This window comes from Cryptomeria japonica, chromosome 2, assembly GCF_030272615.1.
Source record: "Cryptomeria japonica chromosome 2, Sugi_1.0, whole genome shotgun sequence".
NCBI lineage: Eukaryota > Viridiplantae > Streptophyta > Pinopsida > Cupressales > Cupressaceae > Cryptomeria > Cryptomeria japonica.
In genome coordinates this window covers 522,611,748-522,637,413 of record NC_081406.1, presented here as the reverse complement: position 1 = coordinate 522,637,413, position 25,666 = coordinate 522,611,748, and the positions used below count along the sequence as shown (strand labels likewise).

Sequence of the window (25,666 nt, the reverse complement as noted above, 5' to 3'; positions counted from 1 at the left end):
GGCCTCATTGTACTTTTAGATGTAGTTGTACCTCTAGTGTGTCTTGAACTCTCTGAAGGTGTTTGATCAAATTCCCTTCTTGCTTGTTTATTTTTACATAACCCTGTCATGATGATTCTTTTTATGTCCAACTGAAAACCAAATCCAATCACACCAAGTGAATGCAATTACCACCCCACAGGCTGGCAAGATTATGCTCTGATACCATTGAAAGATCCCAAATGGATCCTTTTGTTGTTGTTGCTGTAAATTATTAATTAAACATACTATATTTTTGTAATTTTCCGATGATCTTATAGAATAGACAGAAGTTGCAGAAAGGGATTGTTTCTTTTTGGGTTTTGATGTTATAAGTAAAGTAATTGATAAATAGCAACAACTGTGAAATAAAACAGTAAACAATGTTCATATGTAAGAACACTTAAGCAATCTGAAAAATACTGCAAATCATACCAGGCAAATAACCTAGTTTTGTATTCAGCAAGAATCCATACATTTATTTGGAGTTGTTTTCAATCTGGATTGAGGACAGATGGAGGAATATTACTGGCAACAAACAAGAAAGACCAAATAAGTTGAATACAACCCTTCAAGCCAACATACAAACAAGGCGTGGTTGCAAAGAGGCGTGGAAGCTACTGCAAATCAAGTGCCAGCAAAAATAGACCAGCCGCCTTGTTGAAACCCCCAATATGCACGTTGAATCTTCAGGACAAGAAGATGTGTCTTCTACCTCTAACAATCTCTGTGCAATCCTAGATAAATCCACTGTCAACTCCTACTGAGGGCTACGTCCCAGCAAGCTCAAACCTGGGGTTTGCGTCCCAGACCAAAATCACTCTTCCAGAGCAATTCCCAAATTCGCAAGTTTCAAAATGATCAAAGATGCTATCAATTAGGTTTTCATCTCCTTATAACTCCTTTCCCTTTGCAAGTCAAACCCTAAAGAATAATAAAGCTTGCGCTTTATAATTAAAGTGACACTTTCCCAATTATGGCATCAAACTATAGAAAAATATCACTTTATTGCGAATAAATAGCTTCAAGCATCCAAAAAGACTCCGGGAGGTGAGAATGATGTAGCAAAGTTCAAGACCTGTCCAACGAGCTATAACACATAGGCATATCAAACCAGATGAAGCCAAAAACCCCTTATTACTCTGAAATGGCTATATACATAGCCTTATTTTAATTTATTTAACTTAGGAAATATTTAAATATATTAAAATATTTGCATAGATCCAATAATAGCCCAAAATAACCAAGCAAACATGAATCTGACTTTGTCACCTGTTTGTGACTGATGCCGGACAAGATGGGCCAACTGGCAATCCCATCCCTAAAATCTAGGGATGCGCCTAGAAACTAGGAAACACACCCAATCTTCCTGAATCTTCCTGAATCTTCCTGAAACTGAAACCATGGTATGGTCCTGTGGAACCTCAAATATGGAAACTGCCACAACCTCCTAAAAAGTAGGGAATCGCCCTAAAAAGTAGGAACCTCTCTCCAAACACCTATAACTGCTCAAAAGGATCCTGCTCTACTCCTTGGTTCCCCAAGTGGTCATTCAGTCAACTGCCAATTCTCCCTAAAAAATAAGAGACCTCGCTAAAAAGTAGGAATTGTCGTCTGAAGGTCCAAAACGGCTCACAGAGCCCCTACAAAGCTCCATGACCCTCAGAATGAGTCCCCTAACCATGTCATTGACCTACGGGAACTCAAATGGTAGGTCAACCCCTGCTCATCTCATGTCACCTAGAAAAGGAGACATTACAAATCATCAAAGGATGATTATAACATACAGTAAGAAATTTGTAGAGCACTATAATAGTGAGAACCTTGGATATCCTAATTAGTAATTCCAGATCCAATTGTGCAAGGTTATTATAGATGCTCCAAAGGGTAATATATATATATTGCCAAGAAATTCATATCACTGGCTAAGGAATAAGCAATAAAGGCATTAAGCAATCCATATCAATGTTACCATAAGAGGAAATCCAATTATATGATCTGTTAGTCAAAGAAACTTAGCATTGGTTCATATTAATTATGACTAAGACATTACTGTTGGTTGTAATTAGGGCTGGCGGATTCCAATTGCCTTGGGCAACATTGGAATCTGCCTCCTTAATATAGGGCCTGGCCCAATACCTTTCGGTGCACCCAAAAAGGTTCCACGCTTCACTTAAACCCTTCACGCCTCCTTGATAGGGCTGACCCTATCTAATAAGGAATTAATATAATTAATTAAGTTTAAAAGAAGGCCGACATGTTAAAAGGAATAAGTCTCCTATAAATGTGGCATTTGCTTCTCATTATTACATCACAATTTCAAGCAAATGAAAAGTATTTTCGGTGAAAAGCGAATTCCATATTCAGGGATCTGGCAACCAGCGAACTACTCTAGATAGCAGCAGTAGACAGCAAACTTCATTAGACATCTGCAGATCCATAATTAAAGGCAACGAACTTCAGATCCTCAACAGCAGCCAGCGAACTTCATCAAGACATCTACAGATCCATAATTAAAGGCAGCGAACTTCATAAGAGGCTGCAGACCATATGTAATGTCCAGTTGAATTAAAATCATAATCAGATCTGAGGATCCTTTGACTGGGTTTTTCCTCCTAGGAGGTTTTCCCAGGGTAACTGTGTTTTGTCTTTTGCATTTCATTTCCTTTATTATGCTTAAGTCTGGAAAACAATAAGCTAATTAACCTTATTCTAATTTTCTGAGTTTTATTCAATCTGAAAGTACCAAATTTAACAATTACAATGGATGGCCATTATCTAAAGGGGTGTGATATCATTAACGATTATCATTAAGACAATTTTATATGTTAACAAACAATGGTCAATGAAGGACAAGACATGACCCTACAAGACAGAGCTATTCCAAAAGGGCACGGCCTTAGGAGATAAAGGTATAAAAGGAGTATCCAACATCAAGTCAGAGGCATCATGGAATTGTTGTTTATTTGCATCTACATCTAGTATCGGATCGCTCTTGGAGCAATAGCCTTATCAGCATGAATTCAGATTGCATATATTCAAAGTCAGAAATCTGGAATAGCACCATCACACTTGCATATATTCAGAGAAAAATCAGAAACAGCATTATGGCATTATTGCTACAAGAAACAAGGAGAAGGCTCACAGCATATTGCATATCACCATATCAGGAATAGCAGAGATAACTCCCTAATTGCATATTGCAATAACATGCAGATCAGATTCCCATTGCATAATCTTCAAAGAAATATCAGAGACAACAAGATACTCCATCTTAATCATTCAAGGTTGTACATTGCAGATTCATATATCAAGACTCTCATCACATCAAATAATACTTGAACATCATATTGATATCAATAGTGTAATCAGATATAACTATATAGCAGATCATAATTATCATTCTCATAAGATTTATTAAGGAATTTCATGTTTGATAAAAAATTTTATTTGAATAAGTCTCTTGCAATTGATTTGTGAGTCGATAGTCCCTAATTCCAAAAAATTTACCAAAAGGGACATTAGAGCCTCTCTAAATGTAGGGGGTTAGAAAGTTAGAAGGTAGGTAGCAGAATTAGGAGTAGGAAGTTAGAAAAGGAGTAGAATAGGAATTGTTGAGCAGAAATTGTTGTAATGACAGTTGAAGCAAGTGAATAAAGCATGGAAGCATGGTGTTTTGCCATTTGCCTTCTCTTGTTTGCACGGTTTCTTTTCATCAAGCTAGTTAAAGTTCAATGGTTTTAATGGTGAAGTGTGAGGGTATATGATCGATTTCTAGTTCATACCATTGGAGGTTTGCTGAATGTAAATCTCTATATATGGTTAGGCTGAGCCTTTTATTGTTGTTAGTTCGATTGTGAATGTTCATGTAAGTTGCGCTAGAATTGGGTACTTAAAGTATGTTCATGGTCTAAAAATCCTTTTATTTTCTTTTGGAGATTACACTGTTTCAGTGGAGTTGTGAGTTTATCTTTGGCTAATAAGGAACTATTTTTATTTGAAATTTGTCTATCTGCAGCATTAGCCATTACTATCATTGTCCCTAGATTCTCTAAACCCTATCCCTTTGCTCTTTATTTTAATCAGTTTGAGAAGTGGAGCATCATCAAAATGTTATATCAGATGTAGGCCAGCTTGTCAGATGCATAAGTCCCCTTGAGATCACATCAACCCTGAGTTATCTTGAGCTTAGTCATGACCTGACACTATAAACCTTGAGCTTACCCTGTTTGGACAGTCAGAAGGCATACAAGGTTCCCTTATTCAAGAGAGAATAGGATATACTCTATGCATTCTCTTCTATGGTTGATGGAAGTGTTAAATTTCCCCATCAACAAATATGAAATTCCTTAATGCTTTCCTCCATCCCCACAACCTGTATTAATACCAGCTTCTTCACAAGTCAGCCAACCTCAAGAAAACCAACCCCAAACAATCTCCCAACCAGGTTGGCCTAAGCCATTAGAAAATTATTTAATGATATTTACCCAAAGTCAGCTTCAACAAATTATTTAATAATTTTATTTATTATTTATTTATTTAAAATATTGGTGCTGGCCGACCCAGCCATAAATCAGGGACATCATAGTCCTCCGATCCCAAAATTGCTTGTCCTCAAGCAATTAGCACTTGTATACCAAATCAACTGCCTTCTGCACCTATATGCCCAAAACAAAATACCAGGATCCCATATCAACCTCAGAATCACTGCTTTGCCACTCCACTGCACTACTCTAAGATAAATGTCTCTCATCAAAACTCCAGCAACAATCTTATCACTCTTGGAATAAAGAAGTTTGAAGATTGCTTGGCCCACTTCCATGTAATCAATGCATATAATCATGCGTGTTTCTAAATAAACCTGTAATTCCTCTTGATTGCAGTGAATCTCAAACAAACACATCTTCACAACAGCACAACTAATATTTTGCATGGTATCACATGGTCCAATTTTCCTCCTACACTGCAAATCAACACATAATGCAATTATGTCCATACCGAAAGTTTGAGTTGATGTTACCTTGACATTACTATCTTCTATCATTGAGAAGTCCTACCATTTGACATCTTGAGACTCTGATCTTTCTTTCTGCTCTACTATCACCAATTCTTTCTTGACATTCTCTTGTGCTTCTGTACTCTTCACCATTTCAAGTTCCACCTTAGCTGCTATTGAATATTTCTCTTCTTTTCTGATTCATTTAATGTTGTCATAAAGTCCCCTTTTGCTTGGATTTATCCAATCCAAATATCTCAAATAATCATGAAAAGGACGTACAAATTCAATTTGATCAAACACCCCTAAATATTCATCAAGGATTTTGGTGGCTTCAAATGTGTACCTATTTTGATTCCATCGTGCCATCCTGAAATTCTCCTTACAAGACTGCTCCCTACATCTTCTTCTCCTTCGTCCCTTCATTTGAAACTCAAAATATTCAATAAAGGTTATATCTCAACAAATGACTGGACTTAAGTTCATATATTCAACGTGATATCTTGCCACTTATTTAGCAGATCCTTCAGGTTGTCATTCTTCCTTTAGGGATTCAATGTCCTATCTTCCTAGCAATTTGGTTTGAAACAGTGAAAGTGATGGTATTGAACCCATAGCCTCCCTCTGCAATTACTCGAGTTATTGTTTTCTTGAACCAAATACTCACACGCAGGCAGGAAAGGGGCTTTTATACCACTGAAATATACCAACACCGAAACTAAATGTGGATCCAAACACTAACAACTTATAACAGTTCCCAATAAACAAATATTTTATAATAGTTCTCGGAAATGAATTATTCCATAACCAGAATGATAGTCATATTTCAACACATTGACTCATTGAACAGTTTTGATACAATTGCAAATTGAATAACAATTCATTCTCATACTAAGTCACTTACAACATTATCATACACATCTAGTACAAGATCCCACATCAGAACTAGTATGTGAAATAGATAGTGCGCCTTAGGATTTGGCGCAGCTACAGCCACTCTTGATGACAAGATAGTGACTGATGGCAGAGACAAGTATTGGCCGGTAGTTCTAATTCCAGTAGATATGATGCTCTCGTATCCTCTTCCTTTGTATCGCATACTTCCCTTTCCTTGTTTCGTGTCCTCTCTAGAAGATTCTCTAGAACCTTCATTCAGATTGGTAATAGATGATATCGGTCACTCTCTTAAGAAATATGCTTTGTTGTGTCACTCGACAATAGCAAAGGAGAGCTCAAATCTCTGAGCTGAAGGTTGCATTTAGATCCTCAGTCTTCCACGATCTGACTCCTTGGTTTTGTGCTTGGCCTCTTTCCACGCACAACTGTGAAAATGATAACTTGAAAGCACCGAAATAGGTCATGTTGGGTAGAAGGATCGTCCTACCCTGAGCAATGTTTGCCCTCTCGGGTGAATACTTAAAGCATAAAGTACGTAATGCAGAATAATGCCATAGATATCAAACAAGTATCAGATATGTTATTCCATTCATAATTCGTCTGTTGCAAGTTACATTCTGAAGTATATAAAGATACCGAGGGGGTGCGAGTGCCAACCGTCGCACCGCAACTACCACCCCTCGGCTGCCAACTGACAAACCCAATTACGACTTAATTAACTAGTCTTATTCCTGTATACAATAATGTGGCTAACAAGCAATGCCTCCTTGGGTTTACATCTAAGAAGGTTGGCATTCATTTCATGCACTTCAATATGAAATCCGTTGATGCTTTCCTCCATCCCCATAACCTATATTAATACCAGCTCCTTCACAAGTCGGCCAAGCTCAAGAAAACCGACCAACAATATCCCAGCTAGGTCGACCTAAGTCATTAGAAAATTATTTTTTGATATTCGCCCAAAGTTGGCTTTAACAAATTATTTAATAATTTTATTTATTATTTATATAATTAAAATATTGGTGCTGACCGACCCAGTCATAAATCGGGGACATCACATTTCCCTTGGGATTTCATGTTATAGCTTATAATGCCCAAAAAGCATATGGTAATCATTCTTGTATGTAACAACATAATGGCCAACATTATCTCTCCAAGGACATCCAAACAAGATACAATGGCATCACCTTCTGACCAAACAAGAGGACATCTATATGTAATCCAGTGTTTTAAATAGAGTAGACAGTTCTTTTCCATATGAAGCACAAGTTGCCAACAAAAGACTTTTTACATTCCAGAGTACTTAGTTTCAAATGGATTGGATTGTTCCCTGAAACAAAGACATTGGAAGCATATGATTTTACAACAAACATGTAGATAAACCATTGACATTAAAAGCAATATCATACATGGCATACTTATGATTCTGACTGAGTAAACGAGATACATTCAATATTTTGTGAACAATGAAAACTCAAGATCAGACGAAATGTTTCATAAATGCACTAATGTAATATGTAGCAAATGCTTGTCCTTGTATGCAGTGCAAGTGTAATTTGCCTTCTAACCATTCCAAATGATTTTCTGAGGGGGTTATTTATAGCCTCCCTTGACTTTTGACAGCCTTGTTAACTGCTGTTTCATTTAAATATTACCATAGTGATTAGTTTGAACATAAAGGTTCCACTTAATGGCCCAGATCTACTCCTCTGCCCTGATTGTAGCTCCTTTCCTTCTGTACAAGTTGTATCCTAAAGTTCAAAGATTCCAATATCATGGAAATTTCTCTAATATATGAAAATATGGGTTGTAACTGCAGTTTCGCTTTTTAACATAAGTGAGCTTAATATCTCTAATTTTGTCTATTTTTTCTTCTTAGTTCTAAACAATAATAGAACTATGTATCAATATCATCAACTTCAATGCTTTAATGCTTTTTAACAAAGGGAGCTTGATGTCTCTAATTTTGTCTATTTTTTCTTCTAAGTTCTAAACAATAATAGAACTATGTATCAATATCATCAACTTCAATGCTTTAAGTGCCTTGTAGATTGTCACAATAATAAATTTTTGGGAAAATAATTTGAACAGATGTAAATCATTAAATAAAGTCCACAAACGATAGGAATGAATATTGAATAACTAAGAAAAATTGAAAGCAGAAGTAAAAAATTCACAACCTGTGCTGAAGGCACATCAAGGAAGATCTTCTCACTTAGATCCACCAAGTTGGTGGTGTCAAATTGAGCTCGAGCTTCTTTCTGAGCTCTTGTGTTATACAAGATCATGTCTCGTTCCATGTTTGGAAGAAGATTTATCGAGATAAAGGATTGAGCCTGCTTAAGAAACTGAGAAAAAAACAATGTTTCTAAATCAGGAGAACTTTCATTGCTAATTAAAAGAAGGCAGCTAACATTGCTAAAAGTCCTAATAGTTGACCAAGCAAAATACAAGAGTCAAAAATATGATCATCAATTACAGCTTATTTGTGAGTACTTATTTTGTTTTTGTTTTCCTGTGACATAATATCTTTAGATGTGCACAAATTTAAATGCAAATGAATTTCACTACTGTTTATTTTTTTCCCCTCTCTAGAGTTTGACAAACATTTCGATAACATTTTAATATAGCCTTAGTTGTTAGCAGGAATTCTTACATGACCCTTTTAGATCCTCATTTACTATGATTTAAGTTTGAGATTATAAATCAAAATTTGAAGCTATAAAAAAGGTTGAATAGTGTGGAAGAGGGCACATAAGTGTCTTATAAAGTCAACAACAATTAGAAAAAGTAAGACAAGAGAAGTAGGCACTAACTTAGGTCTAACAAGCACAACACTGAAAAAGTAAAAGACAAGTACAAAATCTCCTAACTTTAGGTATTCCGTGGATGTAGAGAGGACATTAGAAGGGAAGTTGAATCAGAGAAACGGAAATTGCCTGGAATCGCCCAAACTTGACGAGTCTGAGTCTGAGTCTGAGTCATCCCCCACGAGTTTAGCAAACTCGGACTCGGACTCGGCCGAGTCCAGGGGGCAAACTCACCCAACTCGCCAACTCGGCGATTTTGCCCCAAAATTGCCCAAACTCGCGAGTCTCGTCATGCAAACTCGGCCAGTGCTGGGCTGATTCTTCTTCTACGAAGAAATGCAAGCAATCTTCCTTCCTTGAATGCAATCTCTGATTCGTCCATATTTAGCATGTCATAGACGCTTGTCGATATCATCCAAAACAGGACTACCATATTCCTTGTCCCGCAGGCTTCTCCAACAGTAGTCAATATTCCTTGGAAGCTTCTCGAGTCAGGTCCCGCAGGCTAGAAAAGTAGCATGAATCTCTAATGCATTCAATATGGATATATGTCATTCAAGGACATAATATTTCCTTAACATCGCAGCCCATCCAACCAAAGATTCGCCTCAATTGCATTATTCTCCTATCGGCTTTGATGTCAGTCTGCGAAGGCAACGCCATGAAAGCCCAGCGCTGGTAAGAAAAATAATTACAGACAATAAGGGTAAACCCAACCCCGATTATTTTACAAGGGCGTACGCTAAACCATCAATGCTTCCCTACGACTCCCTTCAGATTTTACAGATCTGAAACATAGTCAAAAATCCAAGGCAATCAATGATCTCCACCAAACACAAAGCCTTCAACGCTCCAAATGCCACATCACTCACAAAAACTAAATATCCAGATAAAACAACCGCTTCAGAAATCACATCTCCAGCAAAGAATCGAACGAGGATAGACAATCAACAATCCTGAACTTAGATTTCTCATGCTCGGTTTCACCTAGAAAACCATGTCAGCTTAAGCTCCAGTAAATAAGGATTGCACAACCTTTGTATTAGACCCCTTCAATGATATTTGCATGTGAGTCGCTAGTATTAATTCTCGGCCCGTGCCAAAATGAGTGCGAGGAATGATATCCTGCGGATAGAAAGGGAGAGACATTGCCTCAAGAATGCCTTCTCTGATATTTAGCCGAAACGGACCATACCCTTATTTTTGGACAAAGGAAATAATATTCGCAATCACAATTGTGCCACACCAAAATTCAACTATCGGCTACTCCATTTGTGTCAGGCATAAGCAATAGTACTATAGACAGGATCGCAAGTTTGTGGAATGGGTTCAGCCTGAACAGTCCAACCGTAAGCTATGATAATGACCCCTTACTGGCCATGAGAATTCGTATACATGTCGACTCCTAATTCATAGGTGTCGCCCTCAGACTGCAACTACCGGCCGCTGTATATGACCGGTTCAGACTAAGGAAGAAGGCAGGGATGTGGTGATAAAAGCAATTCGCCCAATTCAAGTACCCTCGATTCTCTTTTGATAGAATTTGATGCCTTCAATTGCAAGGTGTAACACCACTGGTTCTAGAGATAGGTGATTGAACTCGACCAAGATGACTCTAGGGTTGCGTCAAAGCAGTCAGCTCAAGGGTTTCGTCGATTTTGAATTATATTTTGCCTTTCTTCCTTTTCATCATGTTGAATGACACACTCCTCTGGAATGCTTAAATGTATCTCATCGGATTTCTTTGAACCTTGGCTCTGATACCATGTTGATTTTATGGTAGTGCTCATTAACCACAAGCAAACATCAGATCTGTTGCCTTCCCAACCATAGACAATAAGCTCGTATCGTCACCCCCGAGAACACTACATGTCCTTCATGTTATTGAATTCATTTCTATTGATGCAATCATGACCTTGCATATATATGAATCAATACCTCCTAATAGACCTCAAGTCGGCCATATACTTTTGGCGCCAAGGATAGGGTCAGACCTATATATTACAAGTTACATATGAGTCTCCCTTAGTTGCAAGATACATTTAACTTAATCACAAGTTACACACAAGTGGTTCGCCCAAATAGAGCCTGCCCCAAATTAGACTCATACAGCTGAGATATCCAAATGCCAAGGCCGACAGACCACTTGGCATTTTGTGCACTAGGTCGGCCCTAGAAGGGATCCGACCTAGCTACACAACAACAAAAATAACTCTAATTGCTTCAAATCTCACTAGGATTGTTGACAAAGCAAATTGCTTCAGGTGTTAAAGAATGTGTGAGATCTTTGGCCATACATTCCACGTCATATGCTCTCGTGTGTCTTCAGTAAGGCACATATAGCGATTTGTGCTTGTAGCAATCTCTAATGCACCAATTAATTATATCATATAATGCGGCACAAACAATGACTCCCATCAATAGTGCCTGCTCTCATAATATCACTCTCAACTACAATAGGAAAGATCCCACGATATTCTCTAGCTCTGATGCCATGATAGAAAATATGGGAAAGTCAGAGAAGCCAAATAGAAAATTTTACACACAATAATCATATACTCGTGCCTTCATTCAAATAAAGGTTACATACTTATAGGATTTCCATATCCTATTATTTAGGAAACTCCCACAACAACTCTACTAAATATATTGAGTTATTTTAAAAACTCAATGCAAACATACGTACCACTAACCTATTACCTATATAACAAACTACAACAAACATAATAAATAATTTTCATGTGTCTCCTAACAATAATATTAAGTTGTTTGTTAACAACTTAATATTATTCATAACACTAACTCTAATATATAACACCTATGTGAACACTAGTTCCCAACTGAACACAAGTCCACGAATCCACAAAAATTTTGAATTATAGCTCCAAAAGAGCCCACAAAATTCTGCAAACATTTCAACAAAACCTCCAACGATTTATAAAAAAATTGAAAAAATATATCTGGAAAAAAAAAAATCCAAATAAAATATTCGATGTTAATAAACAATAGAGAGAGAGCTCTATATAAAAAATTTACAAGAGACGATGTTTCTAAAAGAAACAATTGTAAACTGAAGCAAAAAATAGAAACTAACTAAAGACGACTAAGATGACTAAGATGACCATTAAAGAAACATTACAATATTCTAATAAACAGAGGGTATTTGGGTGTATAGCAGCTGACAATGGGTCATACAGCAAGTCTGGAATGGCATAGGAACTCCCTAAGGCCGGATGCCTAGGGTTTGGTGACCCTTCCTCTTCATATATTGGTGCCAAGACTTCCCATATGCATGTTGCAGACTTGTGAGTGGGACAAGGTTTCTATCATTGTTTTTTCTGCACTTTATGGAGGCTTCGTATGATCTACAAACATGGGTATGTCTTAAAGTTGAGTTTTGATAAATATTATCAAATGAGTATTTGTTAAATCTCTCTTATTATTTCTATTCAATGATAAATCATTGACAAGAAATGAATTTAGTGTATTTTACATGTGATGTGGTGAGTATATGAGTATTTTCTGAATATTATTGTCAAACACTATTTTATTGTTCCTAAAATTACACAAAAAAGGGGGTGCATATTACAATTTTAGCGACTAAGATTTCTACTTGAAAACTTCAACCTAATATTTGTTTCTCACTTTGTTTCTTTATTGACAGTTTGTAAGATTTCTTTTCCTATATTTGTTTTTAATATCGAAAACTACCTTCTGTTGAATTTGATCAATTGTATCAAGTGGGGAGTTGGAGATTCTTCAATTTTTCTAACTATTTGTTGTGACATTTTCACACATCGCCCCATTGCAAATGGAGACCCCACTTTTTTGCTTTTAGGGTAGGTATTTCAGATAGGTTGCCTTGGTTTAGTAATAATTTCCTATCGTTTGCCTTTCCTAATGAGAGGGTGTAGGATCAAACGTATTTAAAATGTCAAATCATTAAGTGTGATCCTATTTTGTCTAAGTTTTAGGTTGCAACAAGTTTTAAATTTGAGCGTAAATATGTCGGAGTGTGTTCAAGTCGGTGATACTTTTGTGCCTGAGTGTTAAAAGGTCCTTTAGGGGTTATTTTCTTGCTCCTAGGAGGTTATTCAAATTAAATTTGCACTTTATCCCGATGGAATTCTTTTTGTCTTGATCAAAATTTGATGAATTTGGCTAAGTACCTATGTGTCTTAATGAAATTTGAAGTGTCCAATTGATTGAGTGGAAAAATCATTAAATTCCTTATGAAAATCCATGTTCTAGTGGTCAAAAGGTCAAAATTCCTGATGGGAAGTGCTTTTTCCCCCACATTTCCGATGACCCATGATTTTCCCCCACCCAAAATCCTGATGGGAGGTGAATTTCCACCACATTTTTTATGAACTCTGTTTTTCCCCCATTCAATTCCCCGATGGAGGGCAATTTTCCACCAGGAGGCAAAATTTTGACTAAGTGTGGGAAATTATCCTGATGACCCACATTTTTCCCCTAGAATGCAGATGAATTTGATGCGGATGAAATTTCCTATCCAGATGAAGGTCAATTTTCCCCCAAGTCAGTTTATGAGCAAGTTTGATGGATTTTTATCTTGATGCGTGGCGATTTTCCCCAAATGGCAAGTATGATGATTTGTTATGATTTTTCATCTGGATTTTTATCCAGATATGGGGCGATTTTCCGCAAGTGGCCAATTTTTTATGAAAGTGAATTAAATTTAATGCAACTGGAGTCAAATTTAATTGTTTTTGTATTGACAAACGATTATTTAATAATCAAAAACAATTATTTAATGATTTGCATTGATTTAAATAATTAATTATTTTCCAAATGCAAATCGACCTTCCCCAGGCAAGTTTAGAAGGGCAAACTTTTATCCCACATTGCTTATGTGGTGAAATGTCAAGGCAAAAACATGTATAAGTATGCCCAGCCAGCATTAAAATAACATTATAAGTGTGTTGATGTGACAGTTTGAAGGCAGATTGAAGTTTCCAGCTGGGCGATTTTTGCCCAAGTGTCCATTGGACACCATTTTTGGAAGCTAAGTTGCAGATTTGAAGAGTTTGTTTGACCAATCAGACCTGGGCGTTGCCATTGAGGAAAGCTACAGCAAGTATGGGTGGCTGATTAAGCCTTTCTACGAACTTAAGGTGGTGCCATGACTGGGGAGGCTGCGATTTTGTTTGAGAGGCAGATTGTGCCACGTTTTGGGCAAATTTGGAGGTATTGCTGAGCTCCATTGATGTTTGGGGGCTGCCATTACACTCAGATCTGAATTTTTCACCATTGCTGGAAGTGATTTCAACTCCATTGTTGGCTAGAAACTTAATTTTCCAGACTTATTTCTTCATTTCCAGCCACTTCACACTTTAGGCAATTTTGTTGGGAAGCCATTTTGGAGTAATTTGGAGGCATTTTGTGAGGTACACCATTGCTGTTACAGTCTGAAACTCCATAGTTGCAGGTGTCTTCAAACTAATTTTCATTTCCAGCTACCTCCACACTTGGGCGATTTTCATTGTGCATCATTTTGGGTGAATTTTGGGAGCATTTTCTGAGTACACCATTGCTGGTGTAAGTCTGAAAAACCATTTGCCGGTTGTCTTCAGACTTAGATCTTCATTACTAGCCCTTTGTTTGTGCCCAGATTTGGCAGTCTTCACTTTGGGAAGGTAAAATCCATCAAATACAAGTGTTTCCTATGACTGCAACAAGTTTAAATGACTGATTTATTGAAGTTGCAGGTTATCTTCAAACATTGGGCAGCCATTGCTGGACCTTGGAAGGGTGTCTTCAGACTAAGAACTAAAAATCAAACTTTTCCACACCCTTTTCCAATCATTTTCAGAATTGTGGTATACTTCCTGGCACTAATTTTGATATTTTTCTGAGTATACCAGGTTGTCTTCAAACTGAAACTTCATTTCCAGCCACATAGTCATGCCCAGGCGTGCCCATTTTCTGAGTTTTGAAGATCAAAATAATTCAAATGCAAGCATGTGATATGGCTGTGACTACTTCCAGCCATTGATATTCATCATTTTCAGTGTCTTCAGACTTTTGGAGGACATTTTCAAACTTTCAGAGGGTGTATTCAGATTTAAGAATCAGAAAATCAGACTTCAATACACCATTTTCTGAGTATTTTCAGACATTGGAGGGCGTATTCAGACTTTGTCCTCAAAAAATCACACTTTTATTACAACTTTGATATCAAAATCAGTCACTTTCTAATAGAGAAACAGGAATCGTCCAAAATCGCCAAGTTTGGGCGATTCTCAAGTCGAGTGAGGGTCGTCGAGTCTACTGGACTCGGACGAGTTTGGCCCCAAAAATCGCCCAAAATCGCCATCTTCCAAACTCGCCTAAAATAGCCAAGTTTGGGAGTTAAGACTTGCCAAACTCGGCCGGCGTAAGGCAACTTAAAGACAAAAAAAAACATGTTTTAAAATGTTTTTAACCTATTTTTTTTTGTTTATATTTTGCTTTGCCCCTAAAAGTGAACTTCATTTCATTCATTTGGCAAAATAGGAGGAGAAAAGTGAGTTGTGAGGAGAAACAATAGAAAAATAACACTCGACGCTTTTATCAATTAATAAAAGTCTTTTGGCCTCAGGGGGCGTTGCCCCTCAACCCCACCTTGTATCGCGATAGGGAGCGCACCAGAGGCGCTGCCCCTTGACCCCAACTTGGGGGCACTGCCCTCAAACCCCCGTCATAAAATTAGGGGGGAAACTGCGCCGATAAAAGTAGGGAAATTTTAACCTCCGAATCTGATTAGGCTCCATATAACAACATATACTTTCATTTGGTGCATCAAGAGTTGGAAAGAAAGAGTTTGCATCTCATTTGATCATATGATGACATGGATTTTTTATTCCATGAGTTTTGTAATATTGTATACATTTGACAATATTTATATATCTATGTTTGTTATTTCCTTCAGCTACAATTTGCATTTATGCTTATGTGATTGATGTATACTTGTGCATTTAATCAAATTAGCTTATATTTGATGATGTTATTGTGTCTTTAAGGTGTATTTAATAAAGGGTGCATGAAAAATGTTTTAAATCCTTAAAAATCTCTAAATTTCTTGACTTTTTCACTTTGCCGAGTCCAACCGAGTTTCGAATCCGAGTCCCGAGACGAGTAGGCCTCGCCGAGTCGGGCCCGAGTCCCGAGTCCCGTTTCTTTTCTTTCTGAGTGTATTCAGAATTTCAGACCTCCAAGTGATATTTCTATACCTAGATCATTTTTGGGCTCCAAATACTTAATTTTATGAGTTTACAGGGGTGTCTTCAAACTTATTTATTAAAACCAAACTTATCCCAAGTCTGAGAGTCAGGTTTTCTTGAGGAGAATTTTCCAGATTTCAATCCAAACATTCACATTTTCAGAATTGGTGCTACAATTTTCTAAGATTACCTATCACAAGTTGGGACAAATGTCAAGAACAAACAACTAATGGTGTCCAGTTTTCCACTCCATCGAATGGTGATCAAATCAACACAAGATTTTCAAGGACAATGGGTCCAGATGAGGATTGGATTTCCACTTGATGACAGAATTACAAAGGGAGGGATAAATTAGTTCAAATGAAGATCAATAACAAAGTTATCCAGATAGGCATCAAATTTCCACCAAGTGAAGAAATGGGCAAGGATAATGCGGATGTTTTAGGACTGAACCGTCCCTATGCAAATGGATTTCCCACCAAGGTTGAAATGAAGTTTATCCCATAGGTGTTTGATTTGATACTTGTTAGTTTTGCAGGTCTACTATGAGGAAGGGAAACTCAATGATCGAGGCTTGACGAGGATGCATTTTGCAAAGACAACATCACAAATGCGTATGAGGAAGATCAACACTTCAAAGATTGAAAGAGGATTTCAGGACAAGGATTTCCAAAGGCAAAAATGAGGACTAGATCAATCATGAAGAAGACTTCACCTTGATGATGAACAATACATGAGCACAAAGGATCTCACATCAAGAAATCCGGAACTACATCAAGGAATTTCAATATCAAAGAGCGCCAAGGAAGGAAATATTTCAAGATTCCAAGATCAGGAAAATTTTCCAAACATGAGGGAACAGTCCAAGGAATTCCTTAACATAAGAATGAAATGCAAAGTATCAGAAGGAATTCCAAACATTAGGAAGAAGAAGAATGTACAAGACAAATTGATTACGTGTACAAGGCAAGCAGAGGTGGCATCCCAGTCACCATTAGTCCAATCAAAGGGGTACCAAGTCAGCATTCATTCAAGGTGGGAATAAGTGACACATGACACTACATGAAATATCATTTATCTTACTTATCCTCGTTTCTCATTGGCCAATGTAATGGTGGTTGTAACAAACCCTAATTAGGGTTTTATCTTGTAATCTTGGCCGTTGATCTTGAATGAATCTTGGCCATTCATTTCTTTTGAGGCTCTATATAAACCCCATTGCCTCTCATTTGTAAGGGAGAAATTTTTTAGAATTGTCAGTATATGCTACAAATTTAAACATAAATCATTGTTCAACTTGATGGTGATTTTTGTTAAAGTGTTGTGTGCATTTGAGGTTCTCATTGCCTCCAACCTAGATTAGAATTTAGATTAGAATTTGCTTTCAAGTATTTTTAGATTGAATGAAGGAATTTGTTGACTACATTTGTGTTGAATCCATTTAGTCCATACCACTAGCCTCTTGCTGATTGTAAGGGTGTCTTACGTGGTCAACTGGAATTCTATGCGCACTTAACTTCAATTGTTATGCGTCGATTGTTATGCATTAATTTGAATGGTATCAATGTTTGATGGTAATGATTTGAACATCTTTGAAATATACCTTACATGATTGCATTGAGCTTGTGTCAAATTGTTCAACTTGATGGTGAGACCTTCCCTAGTAGGATTCCATTGAATCATTCACCCTTTTCTCGCGTTCTTAGGAGTAGATCAAACTCTCTAAACCCTTTCCTTTTGATTTTTCTTTGTTGGATGAGTTAGTCCCGAGTTCCAAAAATGTCCAAGTATTCAAGCATTCATGTACAACGTAAGTCCCCTTGTGATTCCAACATTATCACATCAAACCATTGAGCTTATCCAAAGGCAAGACCTGACATTTCGTAACCTTGGAGTTGTCTCATTTGAGAGACTTTGTTCAAGAGAGGATAAGATACCTTGGTATTTTATTCTGTGTTCACATGTGCATAAAACACACATCAACACCGTTGCATGCAGATCAACAATGATATTGATTTCCTCTCATGATCATTGCTGCAACAACAATAAAAAGTGTTGAAATTTATGCACCATTCTCTCATTTTCTGAGGCCATTCATAATGGCTGACAATCAGATCATCTGTTCTTATAAATCAAGCTTTACTACAAACATGTAAGAGTGTTGCTTTGCACTAATGGTCTCCTACTTTGATCTTCACCATCTCCGTTAGATTTCTTTGTGCAACATAGGATTTTCTGTGGCTTTTTTCAAGATCTCAAACACTTAATTATTTGAGGGAAGCATATTATGACAAATCAGATGACAACATAACCATCTTCATGAAGCCATATTTGTCTTCAGAAACTGACTTCTGATTTAAAGGAATGAGTTCGCTGGAGATACAATGGGATCATAGTTCACTATTGGACTGCTCTCTGCAATTATCTAATTGTAACCCACTTCAAGAGACTTTTGAAGACCCTAGCATGACAATAGTGTAGAGAAGGGAATCACAATAAGCTTGTAATAATAAGGATATGCATTTCTAGCTCCACTGAATTTTCATATCATAGGAAATCTATTATTTCAATTGCAAGTTGACATAAGCAAACTAGAAATTCTGCAGAATTAATCATAATTATCTTGAGACTTGGAAGAGTATATATTCGAGAATGGAAGCATAACAAAAGAAGGGAAGGTTGCTCAACCTGCTGGACTGGTGAAAATTCCAAGGAAAACCACCATGTAGTATCTTGCTTCTCAAAGTTATAGGGAGCATCAAGTCCATTCTCCTTCATTGTGACATTTAAGGATGCCTCTAGGACAAAACCTTCTTGCCTCCCCTCAAATTTGTCATGGCTGTATTTAGGAAAGAGTGATTTTCCTTTTAAAGCTTCAACACTCTTTACTTTGTTCATAGGAAACCTGATGATTGGAAGAGACAAACTATCAGGTTCAAAAAAAATTGATTTAGAGCATAACTGCAAGCGTCCTTTCATTTTCTGTAGTTGCCCGCTTGATGGTTTAATATCTTGAGAACTGTCCAGTGAACCCTTCCCACATGTTGCTATCCAATCTTGGACATAGAACTCCCCCTCATCCAACAGGAGGTATGAAAAACGTTTTGATGACCAGCTGCCAGAATCTCTCCACATAATTGAGAAGCTGCAGATGTAATAAGAAGAGAAAGTCAGAGTCACGTTCTTTAAAGGCTCTCAATTGCAGGAAAATAATTCTTATTACAGTTACCTGAAATAAATCAAGTGTATATCACAATCTACTTTCAATATCTATCATAGACATGCTAATGAAACATTCTACATAAAAAGCCATTAAATCCTGATTGAAAGGTTCATATACCCAAAGAATCCAACCATCAATGCAATAAATACAAACAAAACTAAATTCAAAAAATTGCAATATTCTTCAGAGGACTAATTTGAACCTAAGATCATACCAGAAAGTAAATCAAAAAATTATCACAATCTAAAACACAAGTAGATATTACCAGATGGAAAATTATCTGTCACAAAATATCTTGGGTCTATTTGAAGGGCCTTGAAACACAAATTCTCAAATCCTAAATATTGGTTCTTGCAGCAGTTGTTCCATTTTAGCAATTCAAAATTACTTGAACTAAAGTGACACAATCCATTCACACAAAGAAAGATGACACTGAGAAATTGTCAACCCTAAACAGGGATTGATCCAGCAATAAGCCCTAACACAGATTACATGGTTTATATCTGAGGTATAGATAGCATGTGAGTACTAATCTATTTAACATCTGGAAAAATATCATCTTAATATTTCTTAATTGGTAATATCTCAAACTATCAAATTGTTAAAAACAATAAGAAATAATTAGAGGGCTACTATTAGAACTAAGCCACGATCAATGCGGGTGCAGTTGAACACATTCCTTTGAATGCACCACACTGGCGGGCAGGTTACACCATCATGTTGTGGCTATCATAAAATCTCATGTTAGTTCAAATTTATATTTTTGCAACACAAGAGTTGCGTGAAAATGGATACGGTATCAGATATGGAGAAAGCAAATTTTCAATATCCTGTCATATACATACAAGTAGATATGAAGAATAAATATTTAATTCTTTAGTAATTTCAATATATGTGTGTGCCTTTATGTGGCTGTGTCGGGCATGAAACCTTCTACGCACTTGAGGAATGGTAATCATAAAGAAAGGAGCAGTAAGACTTTCAAAAAACTTCCAAACCATGAACCACATTTTACACTTGAATCTACTATTGACAAGGCTTGACAATGGCCTTCAAAAATATTTTGTAGCATTGTTGATTTCACAAAGGATACCAAAACTTTTTCTTTCTTGAAGCTCGTGTGATATTAGTGTCTCTAATTCTTCAAGACAGTTGTCCCAATAGTATATGACATGGTTCTTGGCCACATCCACATTTCCCATGGTTTTTCTAACTTTGTTCAAAGTATCATCAAAGTTATGTAGAGGTACCCTCTCTCATCGAAAAAAAGAATCATATTCATGTAAATGATCTTGAGGACATTCTCCAGTATAAATAATAAAATTGAGAGTTGTTATATACCACATCATATTTTGACAGCTCTTCTATTTTTTATTAATAAAATTATCCTTCTCGCTTGCTTGGCCAATGGTTTATGAATAGAGAATGATTACCCTCCTCACTTTTGTAAGCTTAACCTGCTTATGGTAAAGCTTAGTAAAATTATGGTCATAGTTTTCAACACTTACAGAGATGATATTTCTACATTTCAATTTTTCTACAAAAAAAAAAACTTGTGATGAATACAACCACAAAAGCATGTACCCTTTGGCAATATCTCAGCAAACCAAAAAAATAAAGATACTTCCTATTTCTCTGGATGTTATCGAGATAAAACCAGGAAAATACCAAGAACCCTAAAAATGCAGAAAAATTAAAAAGAAATCAAGAGAAATTTTTACATTTAGAGGCATCCTAATTGCATAATAGGGAGTGAGAAAGTGAAAGAAAACAAGAGTGGCACCGTGAATCATATTTCACCTACACGAACTCAATGGACCATAAAATTTGACTTAGCAAAATTCAACAACTTATAAGTTAAGGATGGTGAACGCAGCATGGCAACAATGCACCAAATTTGAGGATACTTGCCACTCGTCTTCTTTCACAAGTTGCTAGTTCCTCAACTGCAAAGAGGAAATGAACTAAATATAGCTTTATCCAGTCAGTCAAGAGGAACAACCTTACCTCCAGACAATCGGAGAAGTTGGTGGCCATACATAATGCCTAGTGGCTACAAGATCGACATATCCCTTAGTATCGCCAGACTCTAGCCTCGCGTTGGGATGTTGATCCCAAAGATGCTATACAAATTGATGAGGAGGAGACACAGAAGGGATTGGTTGCAATTCCATTGCTTGAGGCAGCCCTTTATACTGGCAGTGACCCAGACTCAAGCTCCAAATTTAATACAGACCTACCAGATGCATCTGTTGATTAAAGACAGCTATATATTTTCTAAGATTTTGTCATTTTATGGATTAAAACTTGCATCCTTTTGGCAGTTCGTTGTAATTCTTATATAATATGTACGCACATTAACAGCAGAAGCATTTAAATTTTGTTAATTTGTTTGTCAACTTGCATGTGAAATCTATATTCAAGTCTTATGTATTAATGTTATGATATGAATATTTGACATTTCCTTATATTTTAGTAATTTTCCTATTTTTTTAGTAGTCATCCCTTGCCATCCCCTAAAAATGGCCAAAAAAATCCCATACCAAAAACATGTCCTGCTGTCCCCTACCATCCCTATCCCTGAAACTTAGGGAGCATAGCTTAAAACAATACTTCACTTCCTTTAAAAATTTAAATATTATGCAAAATAGGTAGGGTTTGGATCTGCCATATAGGTAGGGTTGCTATTATGAGTTGTAAATTGAGAATCTAAAGGCATCTTTAAATGTCTATAAATATTTGTAAATGGTTAAACTTTTGTAAACATCCCAAGTGCATCAATGGAACTTGGGAAGTCTACAAATATAAAACGGCATGCATAGACCAAAACAAAAGTTGTGACTTTTAGCATGTAAATCACATGAACCCCTATGTTCTTTCTAAGTCCCAAATGTCTTGGAATCAGACTCATGAGTACTCATGCAAGCTCAGCACCAAAAAATGTAATATGCAGCCTGATTTATTTTGGAATGTTAGCAAGTAATTGGAAACCAAAAGTTTGCTATTTGCTGAATGTTCTGTTTCAGATTTCATCTATCGCATAGAATGCATTTTGACAAACATTTGCATTGAAAGAACCAAGAAGCTCGTATGCTCAAAAAAGAAGTTCACAATATAACCTTTGCAAAATTACATATAAACTGGAAATCAATCTATTGCTGAAAAGCACACAGAAAATACTAGGGGTGTGGGGAGAATGAATCAATATTTTAAACTTTTTAATAGCATGAAACCTCGTAAAACATAGAAGAGCAATCAACAAGATGCAAACACCGAATTTTTCTCATGGAAAACCCTTTCGGGTAAAAAAACCACGGCACACAAAAGTTTTATTAACTGAAATTGGGCACCAACCCAAATTGCACAAGTGAGCACCAACTCTTCTTGAATCGCAAACTGCACTGATGAAGCACCCACTCCACCAAATGAGGCTCCAACCTCAAATTTTCTCCTTTTAAATGTTTCTCTTATTCAAATTTGTAAGACTCTCTGTTTCATAGCTACAATAATCTAATCTCCAATCTGTTTCACTCTACTTGCCAAACCCTTATATATCAGTCCCTTGTTCCACTGAAAAAAAAAAATCAACAATGTGAACTCATTTCAATCATACTGTAGACAATACAGGAACTTAATCATTGTTTTGAATACGCTACACCAATATTCAATATCCACCCACAATATGTAGCAACGCCATTTTTTTTACAAAAACAATGGATGACTTATATGAAGCGTTCAACACACTCATAGTATAGCATCATTTCTATATTTTACATACATACAACGCATTCTGTTATTACTTGCTCAACCCCCACTACCCATATTCTCCGTGCATTAAAACCTGACCAGCAAGAGACATTTTAGGAAAAGGTGGAAAGCCTAATTTTAGGAGCTCAGAACGAATTCATGCAAACATTTTCAATTCGAAACACCTGTGGAATATTTTGTCTCTCCACCATCCCACAATATTAGTGATTTTCTTTAAAAACGTCAAAGTCTTCATCGTAATATGTAAAGACCAGCCTTTATTACCAAGTAGTAGACAACGCCCTCACACACCTATTAAGAAGAGTTCATGTGATCTGATCAAACAGATTTCCATCAGACATATTGTCTGCTAGAAGAGGCCACAATACCAGCCCTTGTTAATGTTGTCACACAGAGCAGAAATTTCCCTGCACTTAGTCAAATTAAAGTACCATACATATATCCGATAATGGGTGCTTTAGATAATACCATCGCCGTTAGGAATAATACCACAACCTGCCATAATGCAACAGCTTAAATAGGCCCATAACATATATTTAACAAGTATTCACCGCACAGTCGCACCAATATTCCACCAATAATGCAACAGCTTAAATAGGCCACCAAAATTCCACGAGTGATGAGTCACTCACAAATAGACAAGTAGGCAAGTGACATGGACAAACAGCCAGCTCAAGCTGACACCCAAGAAGCTCAACCAGACAAACAAGTAGCTCAAACAAACAAGCAAGTAGCTCAACCAAGCTAGCAAGTAGCTTGGGCAAGTAGTCAAGTAGCTCAACCACGTAGGCAAGTAGCTCAAGTGGACAACCAAGCAGCTCATCTCAATTCTCTATTACATTGAGTAATCCTCCAAAGTGTGTACAACATGACCATCAACCTTTGACATCAATGAGAAAATATCCAACAGTTGCAATAATCAAACCTGGAAATACATTTTTTATGAGATTTCAAGTCATGAACAGCAAGTCAACCAGCAAAATATGTCTACTCCAAAACACCAAAATACATAAAACTATCTCCAACTCACTCCAAACTTCATCCAACTGCTAAGAATCTACTCCAAATTCCAACACCTTGGGAACGAAAGAGAAACAACACCAAAAATTGCAAAAAGTAACCCCCAAAAACCACATGTGCCAAGGAAAGGAAGTGGCACCCAAGCTAAAGGGGCCATTTGCATTTTAAATTCATATCTCCACCAAACTTCACAAATGACACATCAAATTGAGTCGCCCAGGCTAGGAAAATGATATGCAACAATACCAAGAAGCGTATATACCTTCCTCCAAGAGTTATGAGGAAAATATGGTTTACTTTAAGCTCTGAAAATGAAGACCAGCATTGAAGAAAAGCTTCCAAACACACCAAAACTCAAATAATAGTCTCAAAATGAATACACCACACCAAAAATTGGAAACGCATATCAAAACACTTCAATGACCTTCATTATTTTAAAACACATACCATCATTTGCAAACCAAAATCAGTGAAAATTGAATCTTAACACACCAACCAGCTAGGGTGGATGTTTCACCACTGAAGCCAGCAACACTGAAGAGGGTTTTCGTCCTCAACCAGCAACAAGAGAACTCTCAAAGTTCATCCCAGCACCACCTCCTTAAGTTGTCATTTCATAATACTCAAATGAGAGCCCAAAATTCATACTTATAAAGTAGAGGGAAGAATTAGGTCAACACACTTGAAATTTGAAGTATTTTCCCCCACTTTTCACCCTATTGGCAATACGTTGGATTTGGTTAAGTGTTGTCAATGATGTCAACACTGTATCCCAGTTGGATATGGTTCTACCATCCCGGTTGGACCTATCCCGGTTAGACTTGGTGTTTATCTTGGTTTTGGCTATGATTCTGATCCGGTATGATCAAATCCCTGGTTTCAGTTTTGGATGGTTATTCAGGATGGTTATATGCTTGTCATATTTAGTTGGTTCATGATTTGGTGCTCCGGAAGCTATCACTTATGTTCCCGGTTGGTATTTCCCGATACCGGTTAGCTTTACCGGTTAGCGATATTTGATGATATGATTTGGTGATTTTGGTCCAGCTTATGGAAATGGTTTCTAGCGTGCTGAAGTTGTTTCTTGATCATGTCCCAATTGTTTGGTGGCTTCGCATTGGCTGACGTGCTGATATGGTGATCCTATTTGGATCCAGTTAGATATTCTATCTTATTGGACTGAGGGTTTCTACCGGTTGGTGAAACATGTTGGAGATTGGTTTTAGCATGATTTCCAGCGGATATAATTGTTTGGGAATTTGATTTAGGTACATGCTATGTAATGTAAATCATAATATTGGTCTGGTGATATCATGTAATATATTTTTTGTAATTATGGGTTTATGGGCTTAGGGTTTAGCCGATCTTATCATAAGGTTTATGATCTGTATTTATAGGTGACTTATTCATGTAATTTGATATCGATGGGATGTGTGGGGGATCGATGGTTATGTCTGCATTATCAGAGGAAGGTTTATGTGCGAACAAGTGATATATCAGATATATCATTCGGCAAAAGGTTTTGGGTGTTGTAGGGTAGACATCTATGTTTAACCAGAACTGTATCAAGCATTACGAGATGCTACTTTCATAGTTCATTCTTTCCGGATTGTAGTCTGATGCTTTTGTATGTCAGTGAGACTTCTCTTTTGTGATGAGCAGTGAGCTCTAGGCGGTTGGCCTGATTGCAAGTGCAATCCCCATTGTA

General features: G+C 36.9%; 1 protein-coding gene across 1 annotated transcript in view; it reads right to left on the bottom strand.

The window, feature by feature from the left end:
• LOC131035250 (uncharacterized) overlaps nucleotides 1-25,666 on the bottom strand; it is a 367,961-nt gene that overhangs the window by 336,732 nt on the left and 5,563 nt on the right. The window contains exons 2-3 of the mRNA XM_057966917.2: nucleotides 18,636-19,092; nucleotides 8,092-8,259 (exon numbers count right to left, since the gene is read on the bottom strand). Of these exons, the coding sequence (XP_057822900.2) occupies nucleotides 8,092-8,259; nucleotides 18,636-19,082 (615 nt within the window). The 5' untranslated portion in view covers nucleotides 19,083-19,092. The remainder of the gene's footprint in view (nucleotides 1-8,091; nucleotides 8,260-18,635; nucleotides 19,093-25,666) is intronic.